Here is a 23,755-nt window from a genome sequence, read left to right as displayed (position 1 = left end):
CCCCCCTAAGATCTCAGCTATCGAGTGACGAAAAATTTTGAAACTCGGTACATGCATAAAGCAACTCTTCATGAAAATACCCAAGAAATTTCATGACTATAGGTCAAGATAACAAGATAACTCTTGGTATATAATATGTCTGTACATAGCAAAGAATGGTATTATATAATTTACTACAGGTAGTTCTGTTAAACGTATTAAGTTTTGCATGCTCATTTTCTCTCGCTATTATTGTTTGTATTGAGCCACGCCTCGGGAATACCTATCCGTTCACGTTGCTCACTTTCAGGTAGTAACACTCCAGAGTTTCGTTTTCGAACGTATTACCGTGATTCAATGGATCAGTTATCCTATTATACCGTGAACAAAGAAACGCATAACGCTGTGTCAGGAGATGACATGAAAAGAAGACAAACAAATTTAATGATGTCAAGTCTACATAAATCCCTGCACACTTTTCGCAAAGTGTTTAATTGTGATTCTCATTGCATCTATGACACTAAAAGTGCAGGGTTATTTTGACCATCTCACAGCCGGGGGGGGGGTGATATTGGCCATCGAGTGACGAAAAATGATGAAACTCGGTACATGCATAGAACAACTTAACGTAAACATACCCAAGAAATTTCATGATTATAGGTCAAATGGTTTTGGAATTATGGCTAATTAATTATTCATATGCACGAATGGTAATATCCTGTGTACACTACGTATATGGGGAAATTCAGTTTTCATGGCGAGTATAGCGCCGGAAATTTTTTCGCTGCGTGGCAACCCATCGTCCGAATTTCATGTTTTTGGTACCAACAGATGCGCAACACTCGAGGCTACAAAGTCATAACAGCTCGGGTTGCGAAACTTTTTTCAAGGGTATTGCGGAAAAAGTTGAAGGGGGGGGGTGGCTTTCGCCCCGGCCCTTTTAGGGTTATTACTTCTGGATCGACCTTATGAGAAACAGTCTGAAGGTGGGATCGGTTAAAGGTTTATGGTATACATTGATATATTATTCATTGATACTGAATTCATCCGGATATGTTTATTTAGGGTACTCTAAAATAGAAAAATTACGGTGCACGATGAGCTAGCTGGAGCTAAATCTATTGTTATTGTAATTTCAATGACGTAAGTTGAAAGTCAATAAATTTGTTGAGGCCCGAGTGGACGTTGCACCACAATCAATAAAAGCCCCGACCATTATTTTTTTTTTTTCAACTAACAAATCCTGGTTTTATTGCTGCGATAACAATAATCCGAAAACAAGCATCAGTGAACTATCTGATAAGACTTCGAAATTGATAAGACTTCGAAATTGGTTTCGATATCGTTGCGTTAGGTATAAAGTCTGATGATTATGTAAACAAAAATACAGTGATACTCGGCCGGAGGAACAAAGCGCCGGGGTGACGACTAAGAGTATACATAGGGGCGTTCACAATCATACCAAATGCTTGTGTCAATCTCTTAAAACTCACTTCTGTCCACTGAAACGATTCAGTCTTCAGTTTTAGCGCCAAGTTGCAATGGCAAGCTTCGTCAGTCTAGCCTGTTGCTTGAAGGCCTGTGTGCTGTGTCTAATGTGCACAGCTATGGTATCCGAATGCACCAAATTACTGGGAAAGGAATTGCAAAACTCTCGACCCGGTTTTAAAGTCATAACAGAAGGAAAAAGTGTCGGCGCAGACGCAGCTATTGTCACATCTCAACAGCTGGATACGAAGGATATTAGTCCTGAAGATCACCTGTCCTGTCGGCAATTCTTTAAGAGGGAGATATGTGACGAGGTAAAGTATTCAAGAACTTCATAGACTTTCTTTAAGAACAGATAAGTGTTTAATGGCAAAGCTTTGTGGGCGGGTCCAGAAATCAGAGGAATGGAGCTTGCATTCAAGTTAATCGAGTCGGCATATTCTAGAACCACAGTTGTTGCAGACGGGGTTGGTAATGTAAGTCTAAAAGGGTTTATCAAGGAATATGAGGAAGGGATCGAGGCTTTATATCCGGACAGCCGAGCTGAGGGCTTGCGCAGAGCGCCTTCATTGAACATGTTTTTTGTTTTTAATTCAGTGATAATGAAAGGACATCACGGAGGAAAAAAAATACATGTCCACATTGAGGTCATTCTGTGCAAGATATGTTTTCAAAATGAAAAGAAACATATTGATAATTCAATGCTGGATTTGACCTTGACCGACGTATTTTTTTATAAACACTGTATACTCAGTGTGGTCCCTAGTAATTGTGAGAAAAACTACTCGGGTAAGACTCAAACCCATGACCTCCAGCTTAATAAAGCAGACGTCTTACCACTCGACCACCAAGCTTTCAGGATCGGCTGACTGTTCGAATCTGATAATATAGCAGTGCAACCAACTAGTCAGAGGATGACTTTTTGTTTGCGTTGGGTGATGTACATGTACATTCAATAGTTGGTTTTACCCGAGTAATTTTTTTCTCACAAATACTTGGGACAACACTGAGAATACCGTGTTTATAAAACTACGTCGATGAAGGGCAAAATTGACCAAATATTGAATTTAAGTCAACTCAATACAAAATTCCATCTTATGAATGCATCGTTATAAAGTAGAGGCTTGTTTTCCAGACTCATTGCAGACTGCTCATCACGACACGACCATTATTCCGACAAACAAAACAAAAAACCTGAATAATTTTGATTCCACAATGAAAATTGTTCCATTACAGTGCTTTATAGAGAACAACAGTGTTTCTAGCAACGCACAACTCGGCGGCACAGCCAGCCGGCGAGATGGCCCAGTGGCCCCCGCCACTATCAACGAGCTGGCTCGCGTGGGCTCGGTACTCGTCTCCAAACTCCAACAGGGAACGTGCGCGTTGGGCCGGTCCACCGTAGGAAGAGTGCGCAGGTCGGTCGTGGTCGGCGACATAGATGCATCCTTGTTTGTCGAAGCGATCTACGAAAAGTACGGCACTTCAGGTGTTATCAATGAAGATCGTAAGTAACCATAGCAACACATTTTAAATTACTTAGAAAATTAACAGAATTTTTTTTGGCATATGGGAAATGGCTATCTATGGAATATCCCCTTGCACAGCAAGGGTCTATGATAATGCGAGCAGATTCGGTGATTAACTATGCAGATTCCGACCATTCATCCGGCGCCTTCTATCGGGTCTTCCGTAACCCGTTGTTGTATTACAAAAACGTGTCGGTCAAACTGACCAATCAACAGCTTAGTCCCCATTTCTCATGGAAATGACGTCACAATTTCTAAAGTCGACTCCGATTAGCTGGCGCGCGTGGCCGCAAAGTAAAATGTGCTTTGCTCACATACATATCAGACGTTGGTTACGAAGGGCTCCGTTGGACAACGGGTGATACTCAGACTACATGGCAAGAGTAGAGATGTGAAGAAAAATGTTCATTGACATAATGCCGCATCCAAATTACTTCAAGATGACATAAATGGCTTGTGCACAAATGACGTATAGTGCCTTGAGCAACTCAAGGTGGATATGTTTGCGCTTTATAAAATGTCCAATATTATTATAAATAACATCATGTGACAAAAATACGAGTTTACTGGTAGCCATGTCACCTGACAGATGATTTTCAATGGGCCATCTATCAATTAAAACATAATTAAAATTACATGACTTATTTAAGACTATACATACATACAAAACACAGATCAATTCACAATGATAGTGCCACTAGAAAAATCAAAACTATAAAAGTACATTAAAAGTTCACATCCAATACAATAGGTAAAATTGAGATAATTAAAAACATGTGGTAGAGGAGAACCCTAAGAATGCGACACTACCCCCCCCCCCCCTCCCCACATCCACCCTTATGTCAACACTTGAGGAAAACCAACCTTAGAAATAGAGTCTGCTGGGAGTAAAAAACAAAACAAAAAAAAACATAGACATACATGTACATTTATATACCGGTGTGTCCAGTTACAAGTTTGAGTACTGTTCCGAGTTTATTATTGTCATGTATTTAGTTACCATCACTGACATGACAATGAAAAAGTGGCATGAACAACAATTACAGTTAAATAATAAGCCTTTCAAAAATTACACTCTGTGTCGACAAATTTTACTCCGTTTTATGCTCTTTTAATCAACAAGTATACTTATAATCGGAAACAACCCCCCCCCCCCCCAAATATAAATACCCTGCTCTAAACAAAAAAAACTTCAAACGTTTTCCTTCGCGCCAGGCTTGCACCCCCCCCCCCCCAAAAAAAAAGCCCATCACATTCCTGGACACTTCCTCTTGTGTTTTCATTGCCCAACAGAGTTTGACAGTCTACTCCAGGATCTAGGTGTCGGGAAGCTAATGGCTACTACTACCGCACAGTCGCCGACAAACCATTCAGATTCAGACGATGATCATACTGCCATTAAACAAGTGAGTAGGCTGCACAAAAAGATTGCTTCAATAATAAAACTCCGTCATTTTAACACATAAAATGCATCGAAAAAAACCTCAACCGTCAGACAGGTAAACCTATCAATGTATTTTCCTTTCAGTTCGAACACTCTACATGACTATTTTGTTTGGAAATCTTAAATAATTTCACCGATTCCATTCTATGATGAGCCAAGCAAATCTCACAGAATAATATAGAGTAAGTGAATATGATTCGCCACTCATACTAAGACCTGAATTTGTTTTGTTTTCAAAAGTGCTTCTTGGCCGACGATCTAGTGGCCATCTTCAACGCGAGCAAGGGTATTCCAGAGGAGAGATTTGCATCAATCTGCCCGTCTCTCATCCAGCAGATCACTCAGGGGTGCGTCGCCCCTGTTACCCCACCAACAGAGCTAGATCTAAAAAGTAGGTTGAAGCTTTCCACCCGAAACCAGTGTCATTGTATCTTTGAACATTCCATGTATCTTCCTATGCATTCTAATATTGGCAGATAATGTACGTATTCATTTTGTTGGACGTCGGGTGATTGAGGGAAATAACTTTGACCGAAGATGGACTGTACCTCCCAGATAATAGGGGTGGTGAAATTATCACAAATACATAAATCAAACGGGCGAATTCCTACCCCACATTTCGACGGGTCTACTTAACTTTTACTTTTATGATGAGTCTCGGCCTTGACACACGCACCACATCACCCATAAAAATGTTCATACGTTTAGTATATCAGTGAGGTTACTTTCACTTCTCAATGTTTTGTTGCACAGATTAATCCTGCTGAGTATCATGACTCCACACTTCTGCATGCAAACATTTTGGGGGCACAATAATTTATACCACTTTTAGTTGGTTATCCGGGCCGCGAATCTTTTTTTCCCAAACGCCATCCGCTTCCTATCTTCTGATTGGTCCATTACATGCATATCTAATGAATTGTTCTCCACAACACAAACCCGAGATAGGCTTTACGTCTTGTGAGAAATGCTCCTCCTCACTTCAGTTATTTAAAAGGTAAAATGAGAAGAAGTGAAAAACGCTCACTGAGACTCGAACTCGGATCATGTGATTAGAAGCCAAGACTACTTCCAACCAGTCCACGAATGAGCTGCCAATCGTCGGTGATTTAAACACTATTATTCCTTGTTATAAAACTTATTCTCTAAAGCCCTGGACATAATAATAACAATAATAATCGGCATTTAAGAACGCTCTTATAAGTAAACTAAATCACAGCACTTCAGTATTATTATTACCCCTGATCATTGGCCCAATTAAACATTCCAAATACCATCTCAGCTCCCGGGAGGGCATACAGCTGGATGCTGCCTGTTAGGCGCAAGCAAGCTTATTCAATCACAATAACCATCTCTGCCCTCACAGGTACCCATTTACTCCTGGGTGGAGAGAAGCAATGAGTGACAAAGTGCCTTGCTCAAGGGCATACGCATTATGACCCCGGCTGGACTCGAACCCACAACCGGCAGCTTTACCCACAGACCACGAATCCAGTGCCCTTAACACGAGGCCACAGCACTCCACATCATGAATATGCATAACACAGAAAGATCGCCCTCTTTTGATATTGTTCGATCTAGTTTGGGAAAACAAATTTTGCATGGCCGGGCCTTCAAATTTACATAGCCATGAGCACTGCAGTGATGCCATCTTGGGAAGTTACCTCTGATGATACGTTAGTGTATCGAATGGAATTCAATATTAATTTTAGTCTAAATTCTTCCCCATTGACAGTGTATGCCTGGGCTACCATAGCCGTAGCCTCTATCACAATACTATCCATGCTGGCCATGATAGCCGTACCCACTCATGGCTCCAGGTTCTACGCTGCTGTTATGCAGCTGTTCGTAGCCCTAGCCGTAAGCTCGTTGTCCGGGGACGCCTTGCTGCATCTCCTACCTGAGGTAAGCCAGAAGGACGATTTTGATGTAACACAATCGTGAAAGTTTAAGGGATTTGAAGCTTCAGTATGCCAGACAGTTACAGATTAGTCGTTCAAAAACAACGCACGAGTGGGAGCTATAAGAACCAATACTATAGAACCGATCAGGCAGAAAGATCACCAAACCAAAAGACTATGTTGGTTAATAGCTCGGGACAAATGCATTCTCGAAACTGCTATAAAAAAAATAATGATATAGAGCTGAATACCAATGCATAAGCGAGCTAAGCTGAAAAGGCCATACTTAATCAAGGAAATTCATGAGTATATAAGCTTACTTATGTAATGTTAATCAAGCAAGTTAGTAAATCTGAATACTAATTAATTAAGGAATTAAGGCAATCTAAATACTCAAGCTGGATTCAAGAAAGTACGCCAAGGAATTTCAACGTGACGAATAAACACTTTTCCCTTCTCTGTGATTCAAGGCTCTAGGCATCCACGGCATGCCCAAGACGGAGGGTCAGCCCAACCACATCCTCATCACCCTGACTGTCATCCTCGCTGTTTACTTCTTCTTCGTGTTTGAGCGGTTGATGTCACTCTGTCTAAAGGGGAAGCCCCACGGCCACGGTCACGTCCATTCTCGTCCCAGGCGAGAGGTATGACCGTTTTTTGTATTTTTCTAAATTTATTATTATTATTATTTTTTTAAAATAGAAACATCCTTTAATTGCATGGGGTAAGACCCACTAAAGGTACAGGGCTACTAAAATAAGGACACAAAGATAGACAAAGAGTTACTCGCTGTACACTTGGTACTAGGTACCTGGTATGTCTTGGTTCTTGGTTGGTTCTTCTCCTAAATACTCCACGTGGGAGTTTATACAGGACTGAGGCCAGAAACACCGGGGCAAACCCTTTCTCTTAGCGTTACGTGTTTACTTGGTTCTTTTACGTGCATTATACAACACACGGTACCTACGACTTTACGTCCCATCCGAAGGACGAAGCATAATGGTTAAGTGCCTTGCTTAAGAGCACATTAAGTGTCTGCCGGCGGGCTCGAACCCACGTCACTGTTGCCTCTGAAACACAAGAACATGAGTCTGGTGCTCTTAACCACTAGGCCATGACACTCCATATACTTGACCTAATCCAAAAGCATCCGAAGGGGCTATGATTTACAAATCATGCTCGATGAAGAGCTGCTTGGTCAAGGACAGGGGGATCAGCACAGATGTTGCCCTGTACTACCCAAGTTAAACGAAACGAAACGTATTATTTTAGTTATTTGCCATTTCTGATGCTGTCCAGCTCTTGTAACCTTGTAGTTTCAACAAACGACATCGACTTGAGTAAGTTTGAACCCAAACCCTGGCATGTGTTGTACTTCCTCAGTGGCGTATCCAGCTTTTGATGGGGGGGGGGGGGGGGGCAACCGCACTCACACATCTTCGCCGAAATGTAGACATTTTTTTCCGGATGCACTTGGCCTCCGTACGTAAAATCAAAAGTCAGCGGGAGGGGGAGGGGTATCACACCAGTGAACATGAGCCATTGCAGAGGCGCACGTGTTGCTGCCCACGTGCCAAATGGGCGGCACTTCATTGGATTGCACCTCAACTCGCGTGATTCCTTTCTTTCAGACTTTCATCGAAGACGACGAATGCGGGACGCATCTTGATGCGATGAAGGAAGTCGGCGAGAAATACCATCACGAGAGCACGAAAACTGATGAAAACCACGATGGAAAGCAGGATGATCAGGACACGATATCAAACAAAGAGGTAAGACATTAAAAAGAGGTAAGACATTAAATATGGGTGGCAGATCTTAGAAGTACAGACAGGTGCAAGGGCGGATCCAGAACCGAATTTTCGGGGGCCAAGAGGGCTCAAATGTTGAATGTTTTTTTAACAAAAGAGAAGGAGATTGATATCGTGCGCTATTCCCATAATATAATATTAAAACTAAAATGTATGTGTAGCTGATGGCTTGCGAGGGAGGTACTCGTTTTAATTTATTTCCTGAAAATTTGAGACAAAAGGGTGTCTTCGCTCCTCCGATAAAAAAAAAATCGTTGCGGGGGGGGGGGGCAATTATAGTAAACAGAACGTGAGTGGCAATGGTGACACTATTATTTTTATCATTTGGATGGGCAATGGAAAGTAACTTTGCAATGTCTTTAAGCTGCTAACACCTTTATTGGAAAGCAAACATTGCTTGGAGTAAAAGAAGAAGAAATAAAACCAGACTTAACTTATCCTTGTTACATCCTGGCGGAAGTTAAGTAGATTTGTAATGAATAAGTAACATTGCAAACTCTGATTTTGACAAAAGGTCTAGCCAATGGCTAGCCATTAAATGTCAGTCGTTTACAGAGGAACATTCTCGATGGACTGGAAGCCCGTGCCATTACAGTTAGATTCCACTCAATGTCTTTCCGGCCTCAACAATACTTTATTTTGTCTTTTGAAAAGGTGGAGGAAACGACAACCAAGGATATGAAATTGGACAAAGACAAAGAAGCCGCCTCTGAATTACCAAAATCTCAACAGACAATATTTGGTGAGCGTAAAGTTCTTTCCTTGAGACAAACATTAGGTAACTGGCCCAATAGTCCTACAAGCCCAATACTGGTCGGTACTGGCCAATTACCTAATGTTTGTGAGTGGTTAAGTATGCAAAGGCCACATGGTATAGGCGCAGTGTACAGCCTAGTGTATTTCAGTTAGCGCTCTTGGGCCACCTTTATCTCTAGCTCTTACGTCAATGTAAATTTGGTAAACTCATTTAGATTAACCGTATCATTTGCGTGAATGGGTCCAAGGGTCTAGAACCGCGTCGGGTTCATTTAAAAAGTAGATCATTATCATCTATTTTAGGGATCCAAACATGGCTATCTATATAACGACTTGAAATGAAAAAAAAATGTCATAAATGTAAGCACATATTAGGCCTACTTTATGGCAGGAAGTATGAGAAATAAAAAAAAACTGAGTAAACCTCAAGTATTACCAAAGGTTACATATTTTAACTATCTTCTTTGAGATGTGCTAAGTCCCAAACTACTTTGATCTCCTTAAACGTCAACGCGTCACCTGGTAGTGTAAGATGAAATTCATCACTTCGGAATCAAGTAGGCCTTTTCTAATACTACTTTATTATTGCCCCAAACAGCGCATTAACAATCCCTATAACAACATTAAAATTACCAAATGTTTTTTAAAAATCATCGAAACATACATGTATGTTCGAAAATTTCGTTTTGTTTCTTTTCAAATAAACATTACTTTTCCGCAGGAAAACAGAGTTTACGACCAACATATATTATTTGTGTCTATCTGCGCCTATAAAGATTATATAGAAAATATTCTAGTACTGGAATAGAAAAGGGTCCTCGTTTTCTTGCTGTTTTTGTAATGTAGCTCTTTCGTTTGTGTATATAGGACTGAACATGCTGTCAGTCATGGTGTTAATTGGGGACGTAGTCCATAACATCACTGACGGTATAACCATTGGTGTGTCCTTCGTCAACGGTCCCTTCGCTGGTATCTCGACGACCATAGCCGTCTTCTTCCACGAGGTTCCCCATGAAATCGGTAAGCTTTAGTAGGACATCCTTTTATACTAAAAGGTGATACACTGACTAAACACACTAATACTGGTTAGTCAGTCAGCGTTTAGCTGCGCGCGGGGCATGCGACTGAAACGGGAGGGTCCCGCTTCAACGCCTTCCGGCGCTGACCGTGTCTATATGGGCTTACTCTCGAATTTCCAAAGCGTGAAACTACAAAGGGACCACACGTTTTGGACTGAAAATAATTAGTTTTAGATGGATCACGAAACTTTTGGGGAAAAATCAGTCCAGTGGGTCAAGTAAATTATTCGATTGAATGAGTTTGTGCCCCTATATAGTTTCGGTCGGATGGAGTGACTTTTAACTCGAACAGCCTTGTGGTTGCGAAGTCCGATTTCTAAAGGTTACGTAATATTTTATTTTGAATGAAACAAAACGCACACAGGTATGAGGATGTTCGCAGGTGAAATCTTTGAAAATAAAAATATCTCCCGTTTGGAAGACCGTATCTTCATGCAACTTTCAGGGTTTGTTTCCCTTATAATGTTGCAACTATGTGCTCAAAATGTGTTTTGATGCGTTCAGTTGAAAAAGGCCTGGCATGTTTTTGGGGGGCTCGTGAATTTCGCTGCTCTAGTGTCTAAGTAGGTAATCGGATTAACTTGCTTTAACAACCGGGACGCTTTGGCCTTCGCAACCACACAGCTGCGAACGGTGAATTGTCACTCTTTGAAATTAATTCTAAGGTGTGGAACATAAATAGCTGAAGTAGAATCTGCTGTATAGTTGACGTCCCGGTCTGTGTTCACCATGGGATCATGGGTTGCACTATAAAAACACCTAAATCAGATTTGACTAGAAAACAACACACGAGCACCCACTCCGACGACATATAGGGGCTAGTCGGACTGTTTCCTTGTCAAATTTAAACTATTATGTGTATAGGGACGTATAAACTCTAGGGTGTGTGAAAAAAAAAACTATATTGAAATTAGAGGATTGTATATGAGGACTGTAAGGCTAAACTTGCATATACCCCGTGCTCTTCAAAATTTATTCCAATTTTGGGCATCTGAACCCCTCCGAAAATGGCTTTCATAATATGAACCCGTCCTGCGAAAGCCGAATTATTGTCGGACAGCTGGAATTTCGTGAAGAGGTGGATTTTTTTTCGTTCCATGTCTCATTTCCCTTCAAAAGTGAATAACTTTTATATTGCTAGGAAAATAGCATTAATCTATTTTGTTGTTGAGGTGAAACACAAAAACAGCACAGGGAATTCATCTTTAATTAATGCAGCAGATATGGGCCCAAAGTGACATTATAGGCCAGTTGTGTCAGAACCTTTGTTCACATCGACCACTTAATTTCAGGTGATTTTGCTGTGTTGCTTCGGAGCGGTGTTTCATTCAGGAAGGCCATGCTGTGTAGCCTGATCAGTAACATGATAGGCTTTGCCGGGCTCTATGCCGGGCTCCTCCTGGGCAGCGAGAATGTCATCCAGAGGTGGATATTCGCCGCTACCGCTGGAATGTTCCTCTATATAGCTTTAGTCAGCCTGGTATGAAAAACTGTGATTTTGTTCCAATAAAAAAATTCATAGTTAGCTAGTAATGAGAAGCAAGTTTTACAACAGGGGTCCATTTTTGGCGAGAATGACTTCATCTGTCCCGTTTATCTATCCGAGTCCAATCCAAATAGATGCTTGCAATGCCAGGCAGCTGCTACATCCAATCCCACGCCCTTCCGGGAAGCAGCAAATCTTTCCACCAGCAACAACCGCCATCAAGCTAACCCAGCCTAGCTAGCGTGAAGCATGCGTGGTCATTATATCCAATAAATCGTGTAACAAGCCAGAAACCCACAGCGTTTGGTATATACTGGGAACTTGGGCAGTCTTCTTTGACCGGCCACGCCGAGTCAGCCGGGGAGGCATGAAGCTCGCAAGCTAGACAACCTACAATAATACAAAATCCTATTTTATTCATGTACTGCATTCTTTAAAAAAAAAAAAAAAACCCAAACCCCCTTTTTATCATGTACTATTCTGGTAGAGTGCATGCGCTTTTCTTATATTCCGATGTTCAAAACTTAGTCATTCTTTTCATGAACTGTATTCTGATATTTGTATGTATGATGGTAAATGATTTAGTAAATTTGTATTTCTGATTTTGTGTTTTTAATTTGTACGCATTGTGACAATTGAGGCTACAAACACAATGTTTAATGAACTAGAGTAATAATAATAATAATAACCTGCAGCCTGCCGGAAGCACTTCAGGCAGCATTTGTTAGCTTGGGTTGGATAGGCTTTGGTTTTGACAAGTTGTAGGACGTTTGTTTCCGTAATGCTGCAGCAGTACGCTGGGAAAAGGAAGGAGGTGATTGTAACTTTGCCACTTACAAATGCATTCCAAGGGCTTAAGTTAAAACATATATTTTGAGGACCCGTTCAAAGGCCTCCGAACAGCTCAGGCAACCACATTAATGTATTATTTCCTTAAGGGTGCACATCTTGACAACTTCCTTGTGTTTACATCCTCTGATTCCACAGGTTCCGGAGATGAACCAACAAGCGGAAGAGGCTGAGCGAAACCCCTGGAGGGTCTTCTTGAGACATAACATCGGGTTGCTACTAGGCTGGACCGTCATGTTGGCACTTGGGGTTTACGAGCAATACACCGAAGATTTGTTTTAAAGACAAGTACTGTACCTTAGGCGATGGCTCCGCTCAATGAAAGCTACAATCCTGGCCAATTTTTGCTTGGCCCCAACCCCCTGGCTACCGCTGAGTGTTGTCTTTCTTGACACGGTGTGCTCCATCAGCACATTGACCGAGGGAGCGGGGGAGTGGGTGACCGTGGGAGGCTAAGGAAGTGTCCCCACCATTTTGGCCGGGATTATAGATAGATAACCACTATATCTGGTCAAAACTGCAGCTTAAGAGAAAATGTATTTGAAGTATATGCTGAAAGACACATAGGATCATCATTGCATTTATTCAAAAAGTTACATTCAAAAACTTTACTTGTATTTAAGATCGTACTGGCACTAAACACCCCATGAAATTGTTCCATATGGCTTACTGTCATTTAAATGAAATCAAAAAATGTAGGTGATTTCCAACAATCGGTCAATTGACAGATTTTTTGGAAATATTAGTTTATAGACGAAATCGTATTTCGTGATCGAAAGGTTGTGCATGGTTTCCACTATTTTCTCAGAAAGAGTAAATTAAAAACCAGTGAGTTGAACTTTAACAGGTAAGGCTGCCCCCTCCACCGTTTGGATGCGCTACTGGACATCGTTTAGGCTCTTAATGTATTTCTCTAAATCATAGAATGATGAACCATTTGAATGATTATCAGTTGCAATCAGGCATTCCTAGAATTTTGTATCAATTAATTTTTTGAAATATATTTTTAAACGTTTACAATAGGTAATCTCATTACCTGTAGTCAAAAGTCATTTCATTTATGAAAATTCAACCAATTACATTGTTTGTTTTCTCTTTAATACATGTGCATGCTAATATAATTCACATTTATACTATGATTAGAAATGATATGTACTACAATTAATAGGAGTTGTTAAAGTTCTTGAAATTTAAAACAATCCAAACACTTTTTTGGCAAAGTTATTTTTTTCCTTCGTAAAATTTACCTTTCTGAACTTAAGAATATTTGTGATCATATAGCCAAACTACATGGACTTACAGTACACAGTTAACTGAAGAAATAATAAAACACATTACACAGTTCTTAAAAATATTCCCAAAAATAAAATATTCCACCAGTTGACATATATTTTAAATTGTAGGGATAATTTCTGTACAAACGAAAAAATGTTTCATACTTGTTTTTAACAACCATGCATGTAAATCAACCCAACCACTAGTTTACATGACGTTTTGGCTGTAAAAAAAACATTTAAAACTGACCTTAACATATCTATACTTAAGTAAACTGGCCTAATTCTTACACACATTTGATACAAGGCAGCTGATTGTCGTGACGGTGGCTAAACACCCCTAACCCTCTCACTGACCAATATAAATGATTTATGAAATAGCAAAGAATTAAAAAATATTATCACGTTTCTAGAGTAATGTCACCATTACACCTCTTGATCAGTTGCTTTAGGCCCTTTGGACTTTCATGCATTGACTGCGACCCCCCGCCCCCCTCCGAACAAATCTTGGAACATCCCAGTCATTACTTCTGCAATACCCCCTGATTCACCACTGTCTTACAACCGTATGCCAACTTGTATTCCTCTCAAGCTGCTACAAGTATGTACCAGAATTTAATTTGGGTCATGTTTAATCATACTAAGATGAGATGGCAGCTTTGTTGCCATGGCATCCGCATCAGGGTGGTACTTCCTAAACTTGAGCATCTGACCCCTGGACAATGCATCAGCAGCCCGGTGAAGCGGGACACACTTTTTATCCTTCCCACATAACAACTTCAAATCCAAATCTATCTCAAAGCTCAGCGCCCTTGATTTAATCTCGTCAAACAAAGGTTTGGTGTTTTGGTTTCCGCAGTTGCTCTTTGTATTGAAACTCAATACTACTTCGCGGTGATCGCAGAAAAATTGAATGCAGCAGCCAGCCCAGTCTGGCCCAAATGCTTCGATGCTACACAAAATGGCGTAAGTTTCACAAAAGTCAGGCTTGGGCTTGTATTCTTTGAGGCATTCTTCGGTCCACTGACCCTTTACCCATTTTTTACCCCACACACAGCCGATGCCAAAACGGCTGGCATCTGTGTAAACACTAATGACTTGCTTTTTACTACTGGATGCATACATACAGCCTGGTTGTTGGAATGCATGGTCTTGCTGCCCTAAGCACACAGGTACCTGCTTACCATTCTTAACTTTGTGACCCACCCGTAAAATACTACACTCGGTGAACCGGCAAAGTTGCTGACTGAGTAAATTTGGTGCTAAGCTCAAATGGCATTTTGGATTAGACAGACGTGTCAACTCTTGTCTCCAACTGCCAAAAGCTGACAGCTGCTGTCTGATAGAAGATTGCTGCACAAGAACGGTTCTTGGCCCAGCAGTTGACAGCATGCTTCCAATTTTCCTGGCATGTTGAGACCACATGTTATTTAGTCAGGTGAAAAGTTTCTGCGTTGCGGAAGAATTTTGGTGAGTGAAAGTGATGATGAAGGTTTTGGAATGGTTGCAAACTGTCACTGGTCAGCTGGTGGTAGTTGATAGTAGAGTCTTGCAATCACCTGCCCGTGTTGTTCAGTCAACAGCGCTCTGCTCGTACTCTGCAAGGACCTTCTTGAACAGCTCTTCGTCAACACGATGTTTCATCAGAAACTCCCCGTTGAAGTGGAAGACCGGGATGTCGTAGCGATACCTCTTGAAGTATGCCCTGTTTTCAGGCTTGGTGATGTAGACTTCCTCCAAGACAAACTGTAAATGTTTGAAATCATGATTCAAGTAAGATTTGTAACAATTTTGGAATGATACAGTGACGATACAACTCCAGAAAAAAAATATAGGATTATTTTTCTCGATTCCATGAGGCAGGATGTAAATAGAATTGTATGGAAAGTTATAAATACATACTATGTACATGTACATGTAGGAGTAAATTTACAAGACTACAAGTACAGGCAAAATAACCCCCTTCATTTTTCTGAATGAACAAATCCTTTTCACATGAAGCAAACCCGAGGACAGATGAGCTCATATGAAAACAATCAGTTATCTTTGCATCGATACAAGAATATTGTTCATGGAGGCAGTGACAGACAGTATTTGAAACAGTTATGACTTGATTTTTCGAATAGCACTGAACAACTTCGTACTGACAACCGGTACAGCTTTTTGACAAAAATAATTCTGTAAGCAACTAAAGCACAGGGTACTCAATACGCACACCAAAAGTTTCACCAAAAATTCAAAGCAAAACAACGTAACCATCATTCCTATCCTATTTGAAACTAATCAATGAACTTACCAACTTTCCCTCAAAATGACACACAAGAACTGCCTGCTGTCACAAGTACACTGATCGATGAACAGTTTGTAAAATTCTTTGATATGGCTTTTTGATTTGCTCCTTCTTCATGTTTTTAGCAAGTCACTTATATAGGGTAGGCCTACATTTGACAACAAGTGACATCATGGGAAATTGCTCATTGAATACTGCATTTCTCAGAGGGGGAATTCCCACCAAAGATGAATCACCAGTAAAAATATGTTCCCCCCACCCCCAGCCTTCAATGTTCATCACAACACAGTCAAGCATTTACTACCATGTTGCTTAAATGTAACCAAATGATAAAAAAAAGAAAGTTTCTGTTTTCTGTATGAAAATTCCCTCCTAGAAATATTCACACTACAGAAAAAGGAAAGTCTTAAGTATCCATTTTGGGATAGAACTGATTGTGATCTACATGTACATGTACCTTTAACAGTTCAGGAAGCTTTGGAATTCATGTGTAGGCGATACTACGACACTACAGTACATGGAATATGTATGGTCTACACTGACTTCCTGTGCAATTAAGCACCGCCAAACATGTGCTAATGCCAAAATTCAGTTAGAACGGAATTTGGAACTTAAAATTTATTTAAAGCAGAGGGCTGTTCTTTAAGGGAACATGGCACAGTGAGACTGATCAAACTGTACACACTTTCAGCAATGTATGTAATTGGGGTCCCACATTTGGAGGACATCATTTTCTGGAGGAGGGGCAGGCAGTTCAAGTGATGGGTTTTTACAAATTAGAAGTTAAAGTTTGCCCTTCACAAATTTTGATTGGGGTGGGGGGGGGGGGGACTTGGAACATGCCTTGATTAGGAGGGAAGGGGGGGGGGGGAACCCCGTCGCCCTATGTTCTGCCACTGATTTTCAGTGGACGATGCTCTATTACATGTATCTGTCAGAGTCTACTTCCTGTTCCTGTCAACTGAGGTTTCAAAATGGTTTCAAAAGTGAGAAACAATGATCAGATAACCTGTAATGTCATGGAAGTGGGCAGTGGTTCGTCATTAGTTGCTAAGGCTCTGTCATTGTTTCTTCCTGTTTATAAAACTATTGTCACAGACTTATGGATGTTTAGGCCAACGATGGAAATTACATGATTTTGCAGAATCTATCGAGTGAGAAGCGTGGGAACTATTATTCTCTTTATGTATATGCATGCACTTCCCAAAATTAAAAAATGTGAATCTTTTTTGTTCAATGATTCGTTTTAAGCTAAAAATCGTGAAAGAGGACAGTTTCAGCTTGGCAGACAAAACAGTTAACTATGAGAATGACAAAGTGATCAAGGCATGGGTTTAAGATACAAACTACATACATGTATATGTACATACATGTAGTACATGTCTGTGTAAGGCTCACAATGCAGGATTTATACATTCACAGTTACTTTGACCATGTGAAACATGTACAAATACATGTACATTGTACATGGAAAGCAAAGCATTATACATAGTTTGTAATGATGTCCAAAGTTCCAACCAAATGTTTGATATGCTCTGTGACTTTATGAAAACATCTGCACTTTGTTTTCCAAAATGGTAAAATTGCCACGATGTGAAAAGAACAGTGTACAGTTGGAGAACAGGTGCATGTATTCAGATTATTAGGGCCGTCCATTTTCGATTAATTTAGTATTCGAATACTCGAAAATATGTTTGACCGAATATTTGGATATTCGCAGCTGCCTCCTGTAACTGCGTGCTGCGCTGGTAAAAAAAAGATGTACGAAGAGAGCGTCACTGACTAAAAAAATGGCACTTGACAAAAAGCGCATAATTAACTTTACAATAGAATAACAACACAGTTGTGTGAATGTTGTTTTTTTTAAATATTCAAGCTGGCAAAAACCTACTAGAATGTTTGGCTGATGATTGGGTATTTAATATATTTAGGACAGCACTAAAGATTATTTGTAATGTGCAGATTATAACATGAAAGATTGAAAGAGAATGAATGGATGGATGATTGTGTTTAACCCCCTCTATACAAAGTATCGTCCCAGTTGGGTCAATTCCAACTTTAGAAACTAAAGTTGGAATGATCCCAACTATCATTCCAACTCAATGTTGGGGTCGTCTCAACTTTTAGTAGTTGGGACCATCTCAACTCTAGTGGGGATCGATGCTCTATAGTTTGGGTGTAGACAATACAAAATCAGCACTTGAATAAAATTCTATAAAGAAAACCCATCTTACCCTGTCGCCATATTTCCGTAAAACCTCTTTCGCATCATCACAGAGTGAACAATTGTCCTTTGGATTAAAAGACACAGATACATAGTCACGAAAAAGTTTTACCAATATTATTGAAGTTCGTGTCGGTCACCACTTACAAGATAAATCACAAGTACGTCACAAGTCAAATCATCAGCCAGCATGGTTGAACAGTGCAGTGACACAGGAAAAGTTTTTGTAGTTCCTTTGAATGAATTTACTGAATTGACTTGCGACAGGCCCATATGCAATATTCCACGTGGTGGAGAGATGTGTAGACCCAAGACGTTGGAGATATTAAAACTTGTGCATATAAAAATATGGGAATTTCGGGGGAAATTGGTGTTGTGGGAGGGAGGGGGGGGGGGGGGTGGGGAGCAGGGGTGTAGGGGTGCAGGGTTTTTTGTGGGGGGGGGGGAGGGGAACAGGGGTTGGGGGAAAAGAAACTCTGAGAAGGACCTTCGGGACGGAAGTTGACTTTTTATTCTTGAAGGAGGGGGAAGGAGAGTGTTAATGCACTTGTTAACCATGTCAAAAACACCTACCTTAGTAAACAGGGTCAATGTCGGCAACTGCTTGTGATTGGAGAACAGCGCACAGGATCCATGCACAGTTTTGCCAGCATGTGAATAGAGTGTTGTTGCAAACACTGAAAGCTTCTTGAGATGTATGGACAAAGCCATGATGTTTGACTGCACGTAAAACAAAAAAAGGTTGAAATTATCTGAATTTGTACTGTCCAGGCTTTTTTGGTTTTACCCTGAAAATAGATTATTTGCAATTGCTATTTTCTAGCAGTTATAAATTGTTATACACTTTTGAATGTTATTCACTTTTGAATGAAACATATGAAAATAATTAGTCAATGTTTTAGGCCAAAAAAAAAATAAGTCGGACTCTGGTCAGTGGACGCGTCGATTTTAATCATGCGCTTCAATCCTTTTTTTTTCTCCAAAATGTTCTGCGGTAGCTCCAACAGCGCCCTCTATTGCCGCACCTCCTCAATTTTGTTTACCAAAGAGCACCAAGGCAAATGATCGAAAGCACCAAGGCAAATTATGGAGGACACCAATGTACACGAGGACACCAAAAAAGCAAAATAGTACCCCACCTTGTCTGTACAATCCAAGCTTGAAGAAAAAAAAAAAGCCAAAAAAAGAAGAAAAAAAAGCTGCATCGCCGCGTCAATTTTGGAACTTTGGTCTGACCAGAGAGTCCGATATTTTTTTTTTTTCGGCCTTAATTACACTTTATAATTATTTGCGGCCTGACCCATTATGAAATACCTAACTTGTGTTTAATTGAGTGACTAATAGACTTGAGCATCCTGTGAAATCATGGCACCTGGTGTGATGTCATTCTCAAAAAAAGTAGAATTTTTGTATCAATTTCCAACGATGGTCGGCCAACCATCGTTGGAAAAAACTGACTTTTTGCAAATACTGCCCTCAATTTACCACATTTAGTTAGTCCACATTCTGTTTGCAATTGGTTACTCATCCATGAACAGGTGCAAATCAGCTAGTCTGGTTCCCTGACCTGACAATTCCCGGATGACTATAGATAGTATAAACTGCTCTGTTTCATCTGAAGTAGGGTCAGGGAACAAGACTAAAAGAACAGTTTTGGGAGGGTTTTCAATCTGTGAACACAAAACTTTAAGCATGGAGCTATAAAAAGGCATGCTTTGATCATGTCAGTCATGTCAGTGTACATACATGTGTACAAATATAATATTTTTTATAATGATTCTTTTTGAACATATTTGTTGTTTTTAAATAATTTCATAATATGTTTAACCCAGTCCTATAATTGGTGGTTTTTCTGCTGTTGGGTGTGGATAAAAAATAAATAAATAAATAATATTGACTACTTTGAGTGGTGTACTATTCTATTCTATTCACCTCGTGAAAATAGAATGCTCCTTGGATCACCAAGGGAGGCTAGTTTACCACTAGCCCCACTTGTGTGGCCTCCGTACAAATGTACATGTTTGTATTGCTGCACTGTACATTAGGCCACACGACTGGTTTCCCAACCCACTGAGGAGTTTAGGCCAAACACTGGTGCATATAGACTCCAGAAAGATGCTAAAATTCTCAAAAAATTTGAAGAAATATTACATAATCTACCCGGAGGGCAAAAGATGAGAAATCATAGAATACAATATACAGTGGTATGTAAAAATAACTGCCAAAAAAGGTGCGCCAGTGTTTGGACGAAACTCCTCAGTAGGTTGGCAAACCAGACGTGTGGCCTAACGTAGAGCGCAGCAATACTGAGGCCTGCACACAAGTGGGGCTAGTTTACCACAAGATAAATCTTTCCCTTGCCATTTAACTGTTAGTTGAAAATTACTAGTACTTTTCCAAACTCTCCCTCAAGTTCAAGAAATGTTTGAACCTGCACCTTTGTAGCGCAAACGCTTGGGAATATATGCCCTCATTTGCATAATTTTGGTTGCTGCAGAGAACAGATAGTAGCCTACTTTGGTTGCTATGTATATATAGCTCTGCTGAGTGAAGCGTTGAACTACGTACAGTACCCTCCATTCTAATGCTCTCCCAATTTGGCATACTTTGGTGACATGTACACAGTATGCATTTTGTGCATACTCTCGGGAGGACAAAAGGCCCCAAAAAACTGGTAAAGAGAATACAAATGAGAAAGACAGTAACCCTGGATAGATCCACACATTCATGACATTCCATAAGACCCCTCAAATTGTTCCAGACAACCAGTAATTTTGAAAAAAGAACAAAATAGTCTGAACTTACCGCTCACAATGAAATGTGTCTGCCGAGTTGCACAGTCCAGTTCACCGACATATCTGATACATCGGTAATCACGCACCTGTGTGACGTCACTATTGAAGAAAAACAAGTCGCGCATAGATCAATGACTGTTTCAAGTACAGACATGTGCCCTGTGCCAAAAACCCACACTGACAGACGGTGCGGGGCACATATGACTACATAACATGTACATTAACAGTCCGTTGTTTTTCTTTAATAGTGACGTTACACACGCGCGCGATGACCGATGTATCAGTCATGTCAGTGAAATGGACTGTCTGACTGTGCAACTCGGCAGACACATTTAATTGTGAGCGGTAAGTTCAGACTATTTTGTTCTTTTTTCAAAATTACCGGTTGTTTGGAACAATTTAAAGCTATAGTCCATCATTTGTCATGTTTGTAATTTGTGCATTTTGTTCGTTTGAAGCAACAAAAGTGTTCAAAATCTAATGAAGGATACTGAGCAACTAACCTGATGAAGTTTCAGCTAAGCTTCAGCTGTACATTCCGAGAAAAACAGCATTCTAAGATCTCAATTTCAAATCAAAAGTTACTGAATCATGTTTTGAATTGTTTTGAATTGCAGCTATACGCGATGTAGCGCACTGATCCGACGAATTATAACAACCGCGCGCGCGTGTGCGTCGTTCCAATACTTGTGCGCACTGCGCCGAATAACAAAACGAACTACTAATTTAAATTTTCCTACGGTGCTTCTTAAGAATCACTGTTGGAAATGCCTTCTTTCGTTGATTACTTCAAAATGACAGCTTCCCAGAAAGAATAATTTCACAGGAAGTTTAGTTCCCTTACTATCTTTCAACCAAGTTTGTTTTTCAACACTAATTACGCCAGTTACTTTTCGGATGGCTGCAAATGATGGACTATAGCTTTAAAGGGTCTTATGGAATGTCATGAATGTGTGGATCTATCCAGGGTTACATTGTCTTTCTCATTTGTATTCACTTTACCAGTTTTTTTGGGACCTTTTGTCTTGGCGATGGTATGCACAAAATGCATACCGTGTACATGTCACCAAAGTATGCTGAATCAGTGGAGCGTTAGAACGGAGGGTACCATAGTTCAACGCTCCACTCAGTAGAGCTAGTATGGATTAGCATGGAGAAAGTAGACATAACTATTGGCCGTGCACTTTTGTCCGCATGGTCCGTGCACAGCAAGATGGCAACAATAGCAAATGCTATGTGACAATTAAGATACGGTGAGGGTGAGATGTCATAATAATTTCACTTGCTAGGCTTTGGCTCCGTGCACAAGTACCCCCTCATCGGCAAAAAATGGAGAGTTGGCAGGTTCGGAGAGACCCATCAGCATGATCAGCTACACATTCGAACTTAGTTTAGTCTGGTTCCCAGACCTGACAATTATTCCCGACGCTCACGTCTTAGGCCAAGTTCGGGCAAGGACCATTAGTCGACTAGCGGTTGATTTGTGACGTACCTTACGCCTGCGCACTAATAGCAACATGCGAATGTCTCTAGTCAAACGCTGGTCAAAATGTCATCGCAAAACTTCTGGATCCTGGCTCTCTGCTTGCGTTATGAATGCGCGCGGCTATTGGTTACCAGCGAAGCAACCAACCCCAGTTGGCTGGTTCCAAATAGTCGACTAGCGTAGTCAACCTCCGTCGACTAGACAGAGTTCGGGCAAACGTTAGTTAACCATTGGTGAACTATAGTCCTTACGTGAACTTGGCCTTAAATTGTAGGTCAGGCAGCCTCCGTGGCTAAAAATAAACATGACAACATTAATGGCCCTTTTTTAAAGCGCGGCTTCGTTTCCGATTTCGCTTTATCACTTGCAGCTTTTAATGTTCTGATCAAATCTTCAAATAAATCACTTGCTTCGTAATATCATACAGTTATGATAATAGTAATACAGTTTGATGTTTTTGTAAGATAACATTGAGTAATGTTGATCTGGAATCTTCAAAATTAGGGAACCAAATAGCACTGTTAGCAGGCGGAGCCGAATGAAGACATGAAGACCGAGTTTTGGAAAATCTCGGTAACGGTCGTCAAATTCAAAAATGTACATGACGCAGCAAAAAGTTCGCCCGTACGATCCGAGTATATTTGATGCATAAAATCGTCGTTGAATTTCAAGTTTTCTAAATGAAAACAATGAATATTAATTATCAACTCATTGAAAATAAAATTAATAAGCAATTAGCAGTTAATTAAACCTATATTATATATTCGGAAATACTCGGGCGCTATCCGATTGTCGACGAAACGACTTCGGCAAACTTCGGACATTTTCGGAAAAAGGAGGAATTCCTCCCGTTTTAGTCACGTGACGTAAATTGTAATACATTGTATTACCGGAGGCTACTTGACCTTAGATTCAGGAATACAATGTAGTCGGAATCTTTTGGTCTGGGAACCAGACTAAACTTAGTTTAGGGGAATAAGGGACTAGTATAGTATAGACTAGTCATGCTAGTGTAGTGTTAGTGATGATGGAAATCCCAACAATGATGATGGAAATCCCAACAACAAACACTCACTACCATGACTACACTTTACCTTCCTAAAATTCAATGCTTGAAAAAAGAAAAAATCCTTTCGAACGGCACTTGCAGTGTTCTGTTGTTAAATCAGCTCACAAATTGCACCTGCGAGCGCGAAGTCAGACATGTCCGTGGTCTAGATCGAACGGCACGTGGCGTGTGCGATGTTTTGCATTAGCGCGCCCTCCAGTGCTAGAAAAATTAAAAAAGAATCTGACCGTCCGCGGTTGCTTTAGATTTCGGAGCTACGGCTACGTCGTCAACACGCGCCCACATTATAGTTCTG

The 23,755-nt window shown here is 40.5% G+C and overlaps 2 protein-coding genes across 3 annotated transcripts; one reads left to right on the top strand and one right to left on the bottom strand.

The window, feature by feature from the left end:
* Positions 1-1,364: 1,364 nt before the first annotated feature.
* Positions 1,365-14,418, top strand: LOC119741100 (metal cation symporter ZIP14-like). Its single transcript, XM_038216771.1, has 11 exons — positions 1,365-1,781; positions 2,704-2,974; positions 4,290-4,402; positions 4,681-4,831; positions 6,176-6,345; positions 6,812-6,985; positions 7,973-8,113; positions 8,807-8,894; positions 9,776-9,928; positions 11,280-11,467; positions 12,461-14,418. Exons 1-11 carry the CDS (start codon positions 1,521-1,523, stop codon positions 12,602-12,604), a joined length of 1,854 nt encoding a protein of 617 aa, XP_038072699.1. The 5' UTR covers positions 1,365-1,520; the 3' UTR covers positions 12,605-14,418.
* On the bottom strand, positions 12,887-23,676 carry LOC119741101 (glutaredoxin-like protein C5orf63 homolog). Of its 2 annotated transcripts, XM_038216773.1 has the most exons (5): positions 23,486-23,676; positions 20,916-21,004; positions 18,684-18,830; positions 18,121-18,177; positions 12,887-15,342 (listed from the first exon to the last, which is right to left on the bottom strand). In XM_038216773.1, the coding sequence occupies exons 3-5, from the start codon at positions 18,819-18,821 to the stop codon at positions 15,169-15,171; spliced, it is 369 nt and encodes a 122-aa protein (XP_038072701.1). In that variant the 5' UTR covers positions 18,822-18,830; positions 20,916-21,004; positions 23,486-23,676; the 3' UTR covers positions 12,887-15,168. The 2 variants fall into 2 exon arrangements, with proteins under 2 accessions (XP_038072701.1, XP_038072700.1); XM_038216772.1 differs by lacking the exon at positions 20,916-21,004 and having other exon boundaries at positions 23,486-23,675.
* Between the last annotated feature and the right edge of the window lie 79 nt (positions 23,677-23,755).

Source organism: Patiria miniata, unplaced genomic scaffold (assembly GCF_015706575.1).
Source record: "Patiria miniata isolate m_02_andy unplaced genomic scaffold, ASM1570657v1 HiC_scaffold_5, whole genome shotgun sequence".
NCBI lineage: Eukaryota > Metazoa > Echinodermata > Asteroidea > Valvatida > Asterinidae > Patiria > Patiria miniata.
The sequence above is the reverse complement of the archived record's forward strand: the minus strand, read 5'-3'. Positions and strand labels throughout refer to the sequence as shown.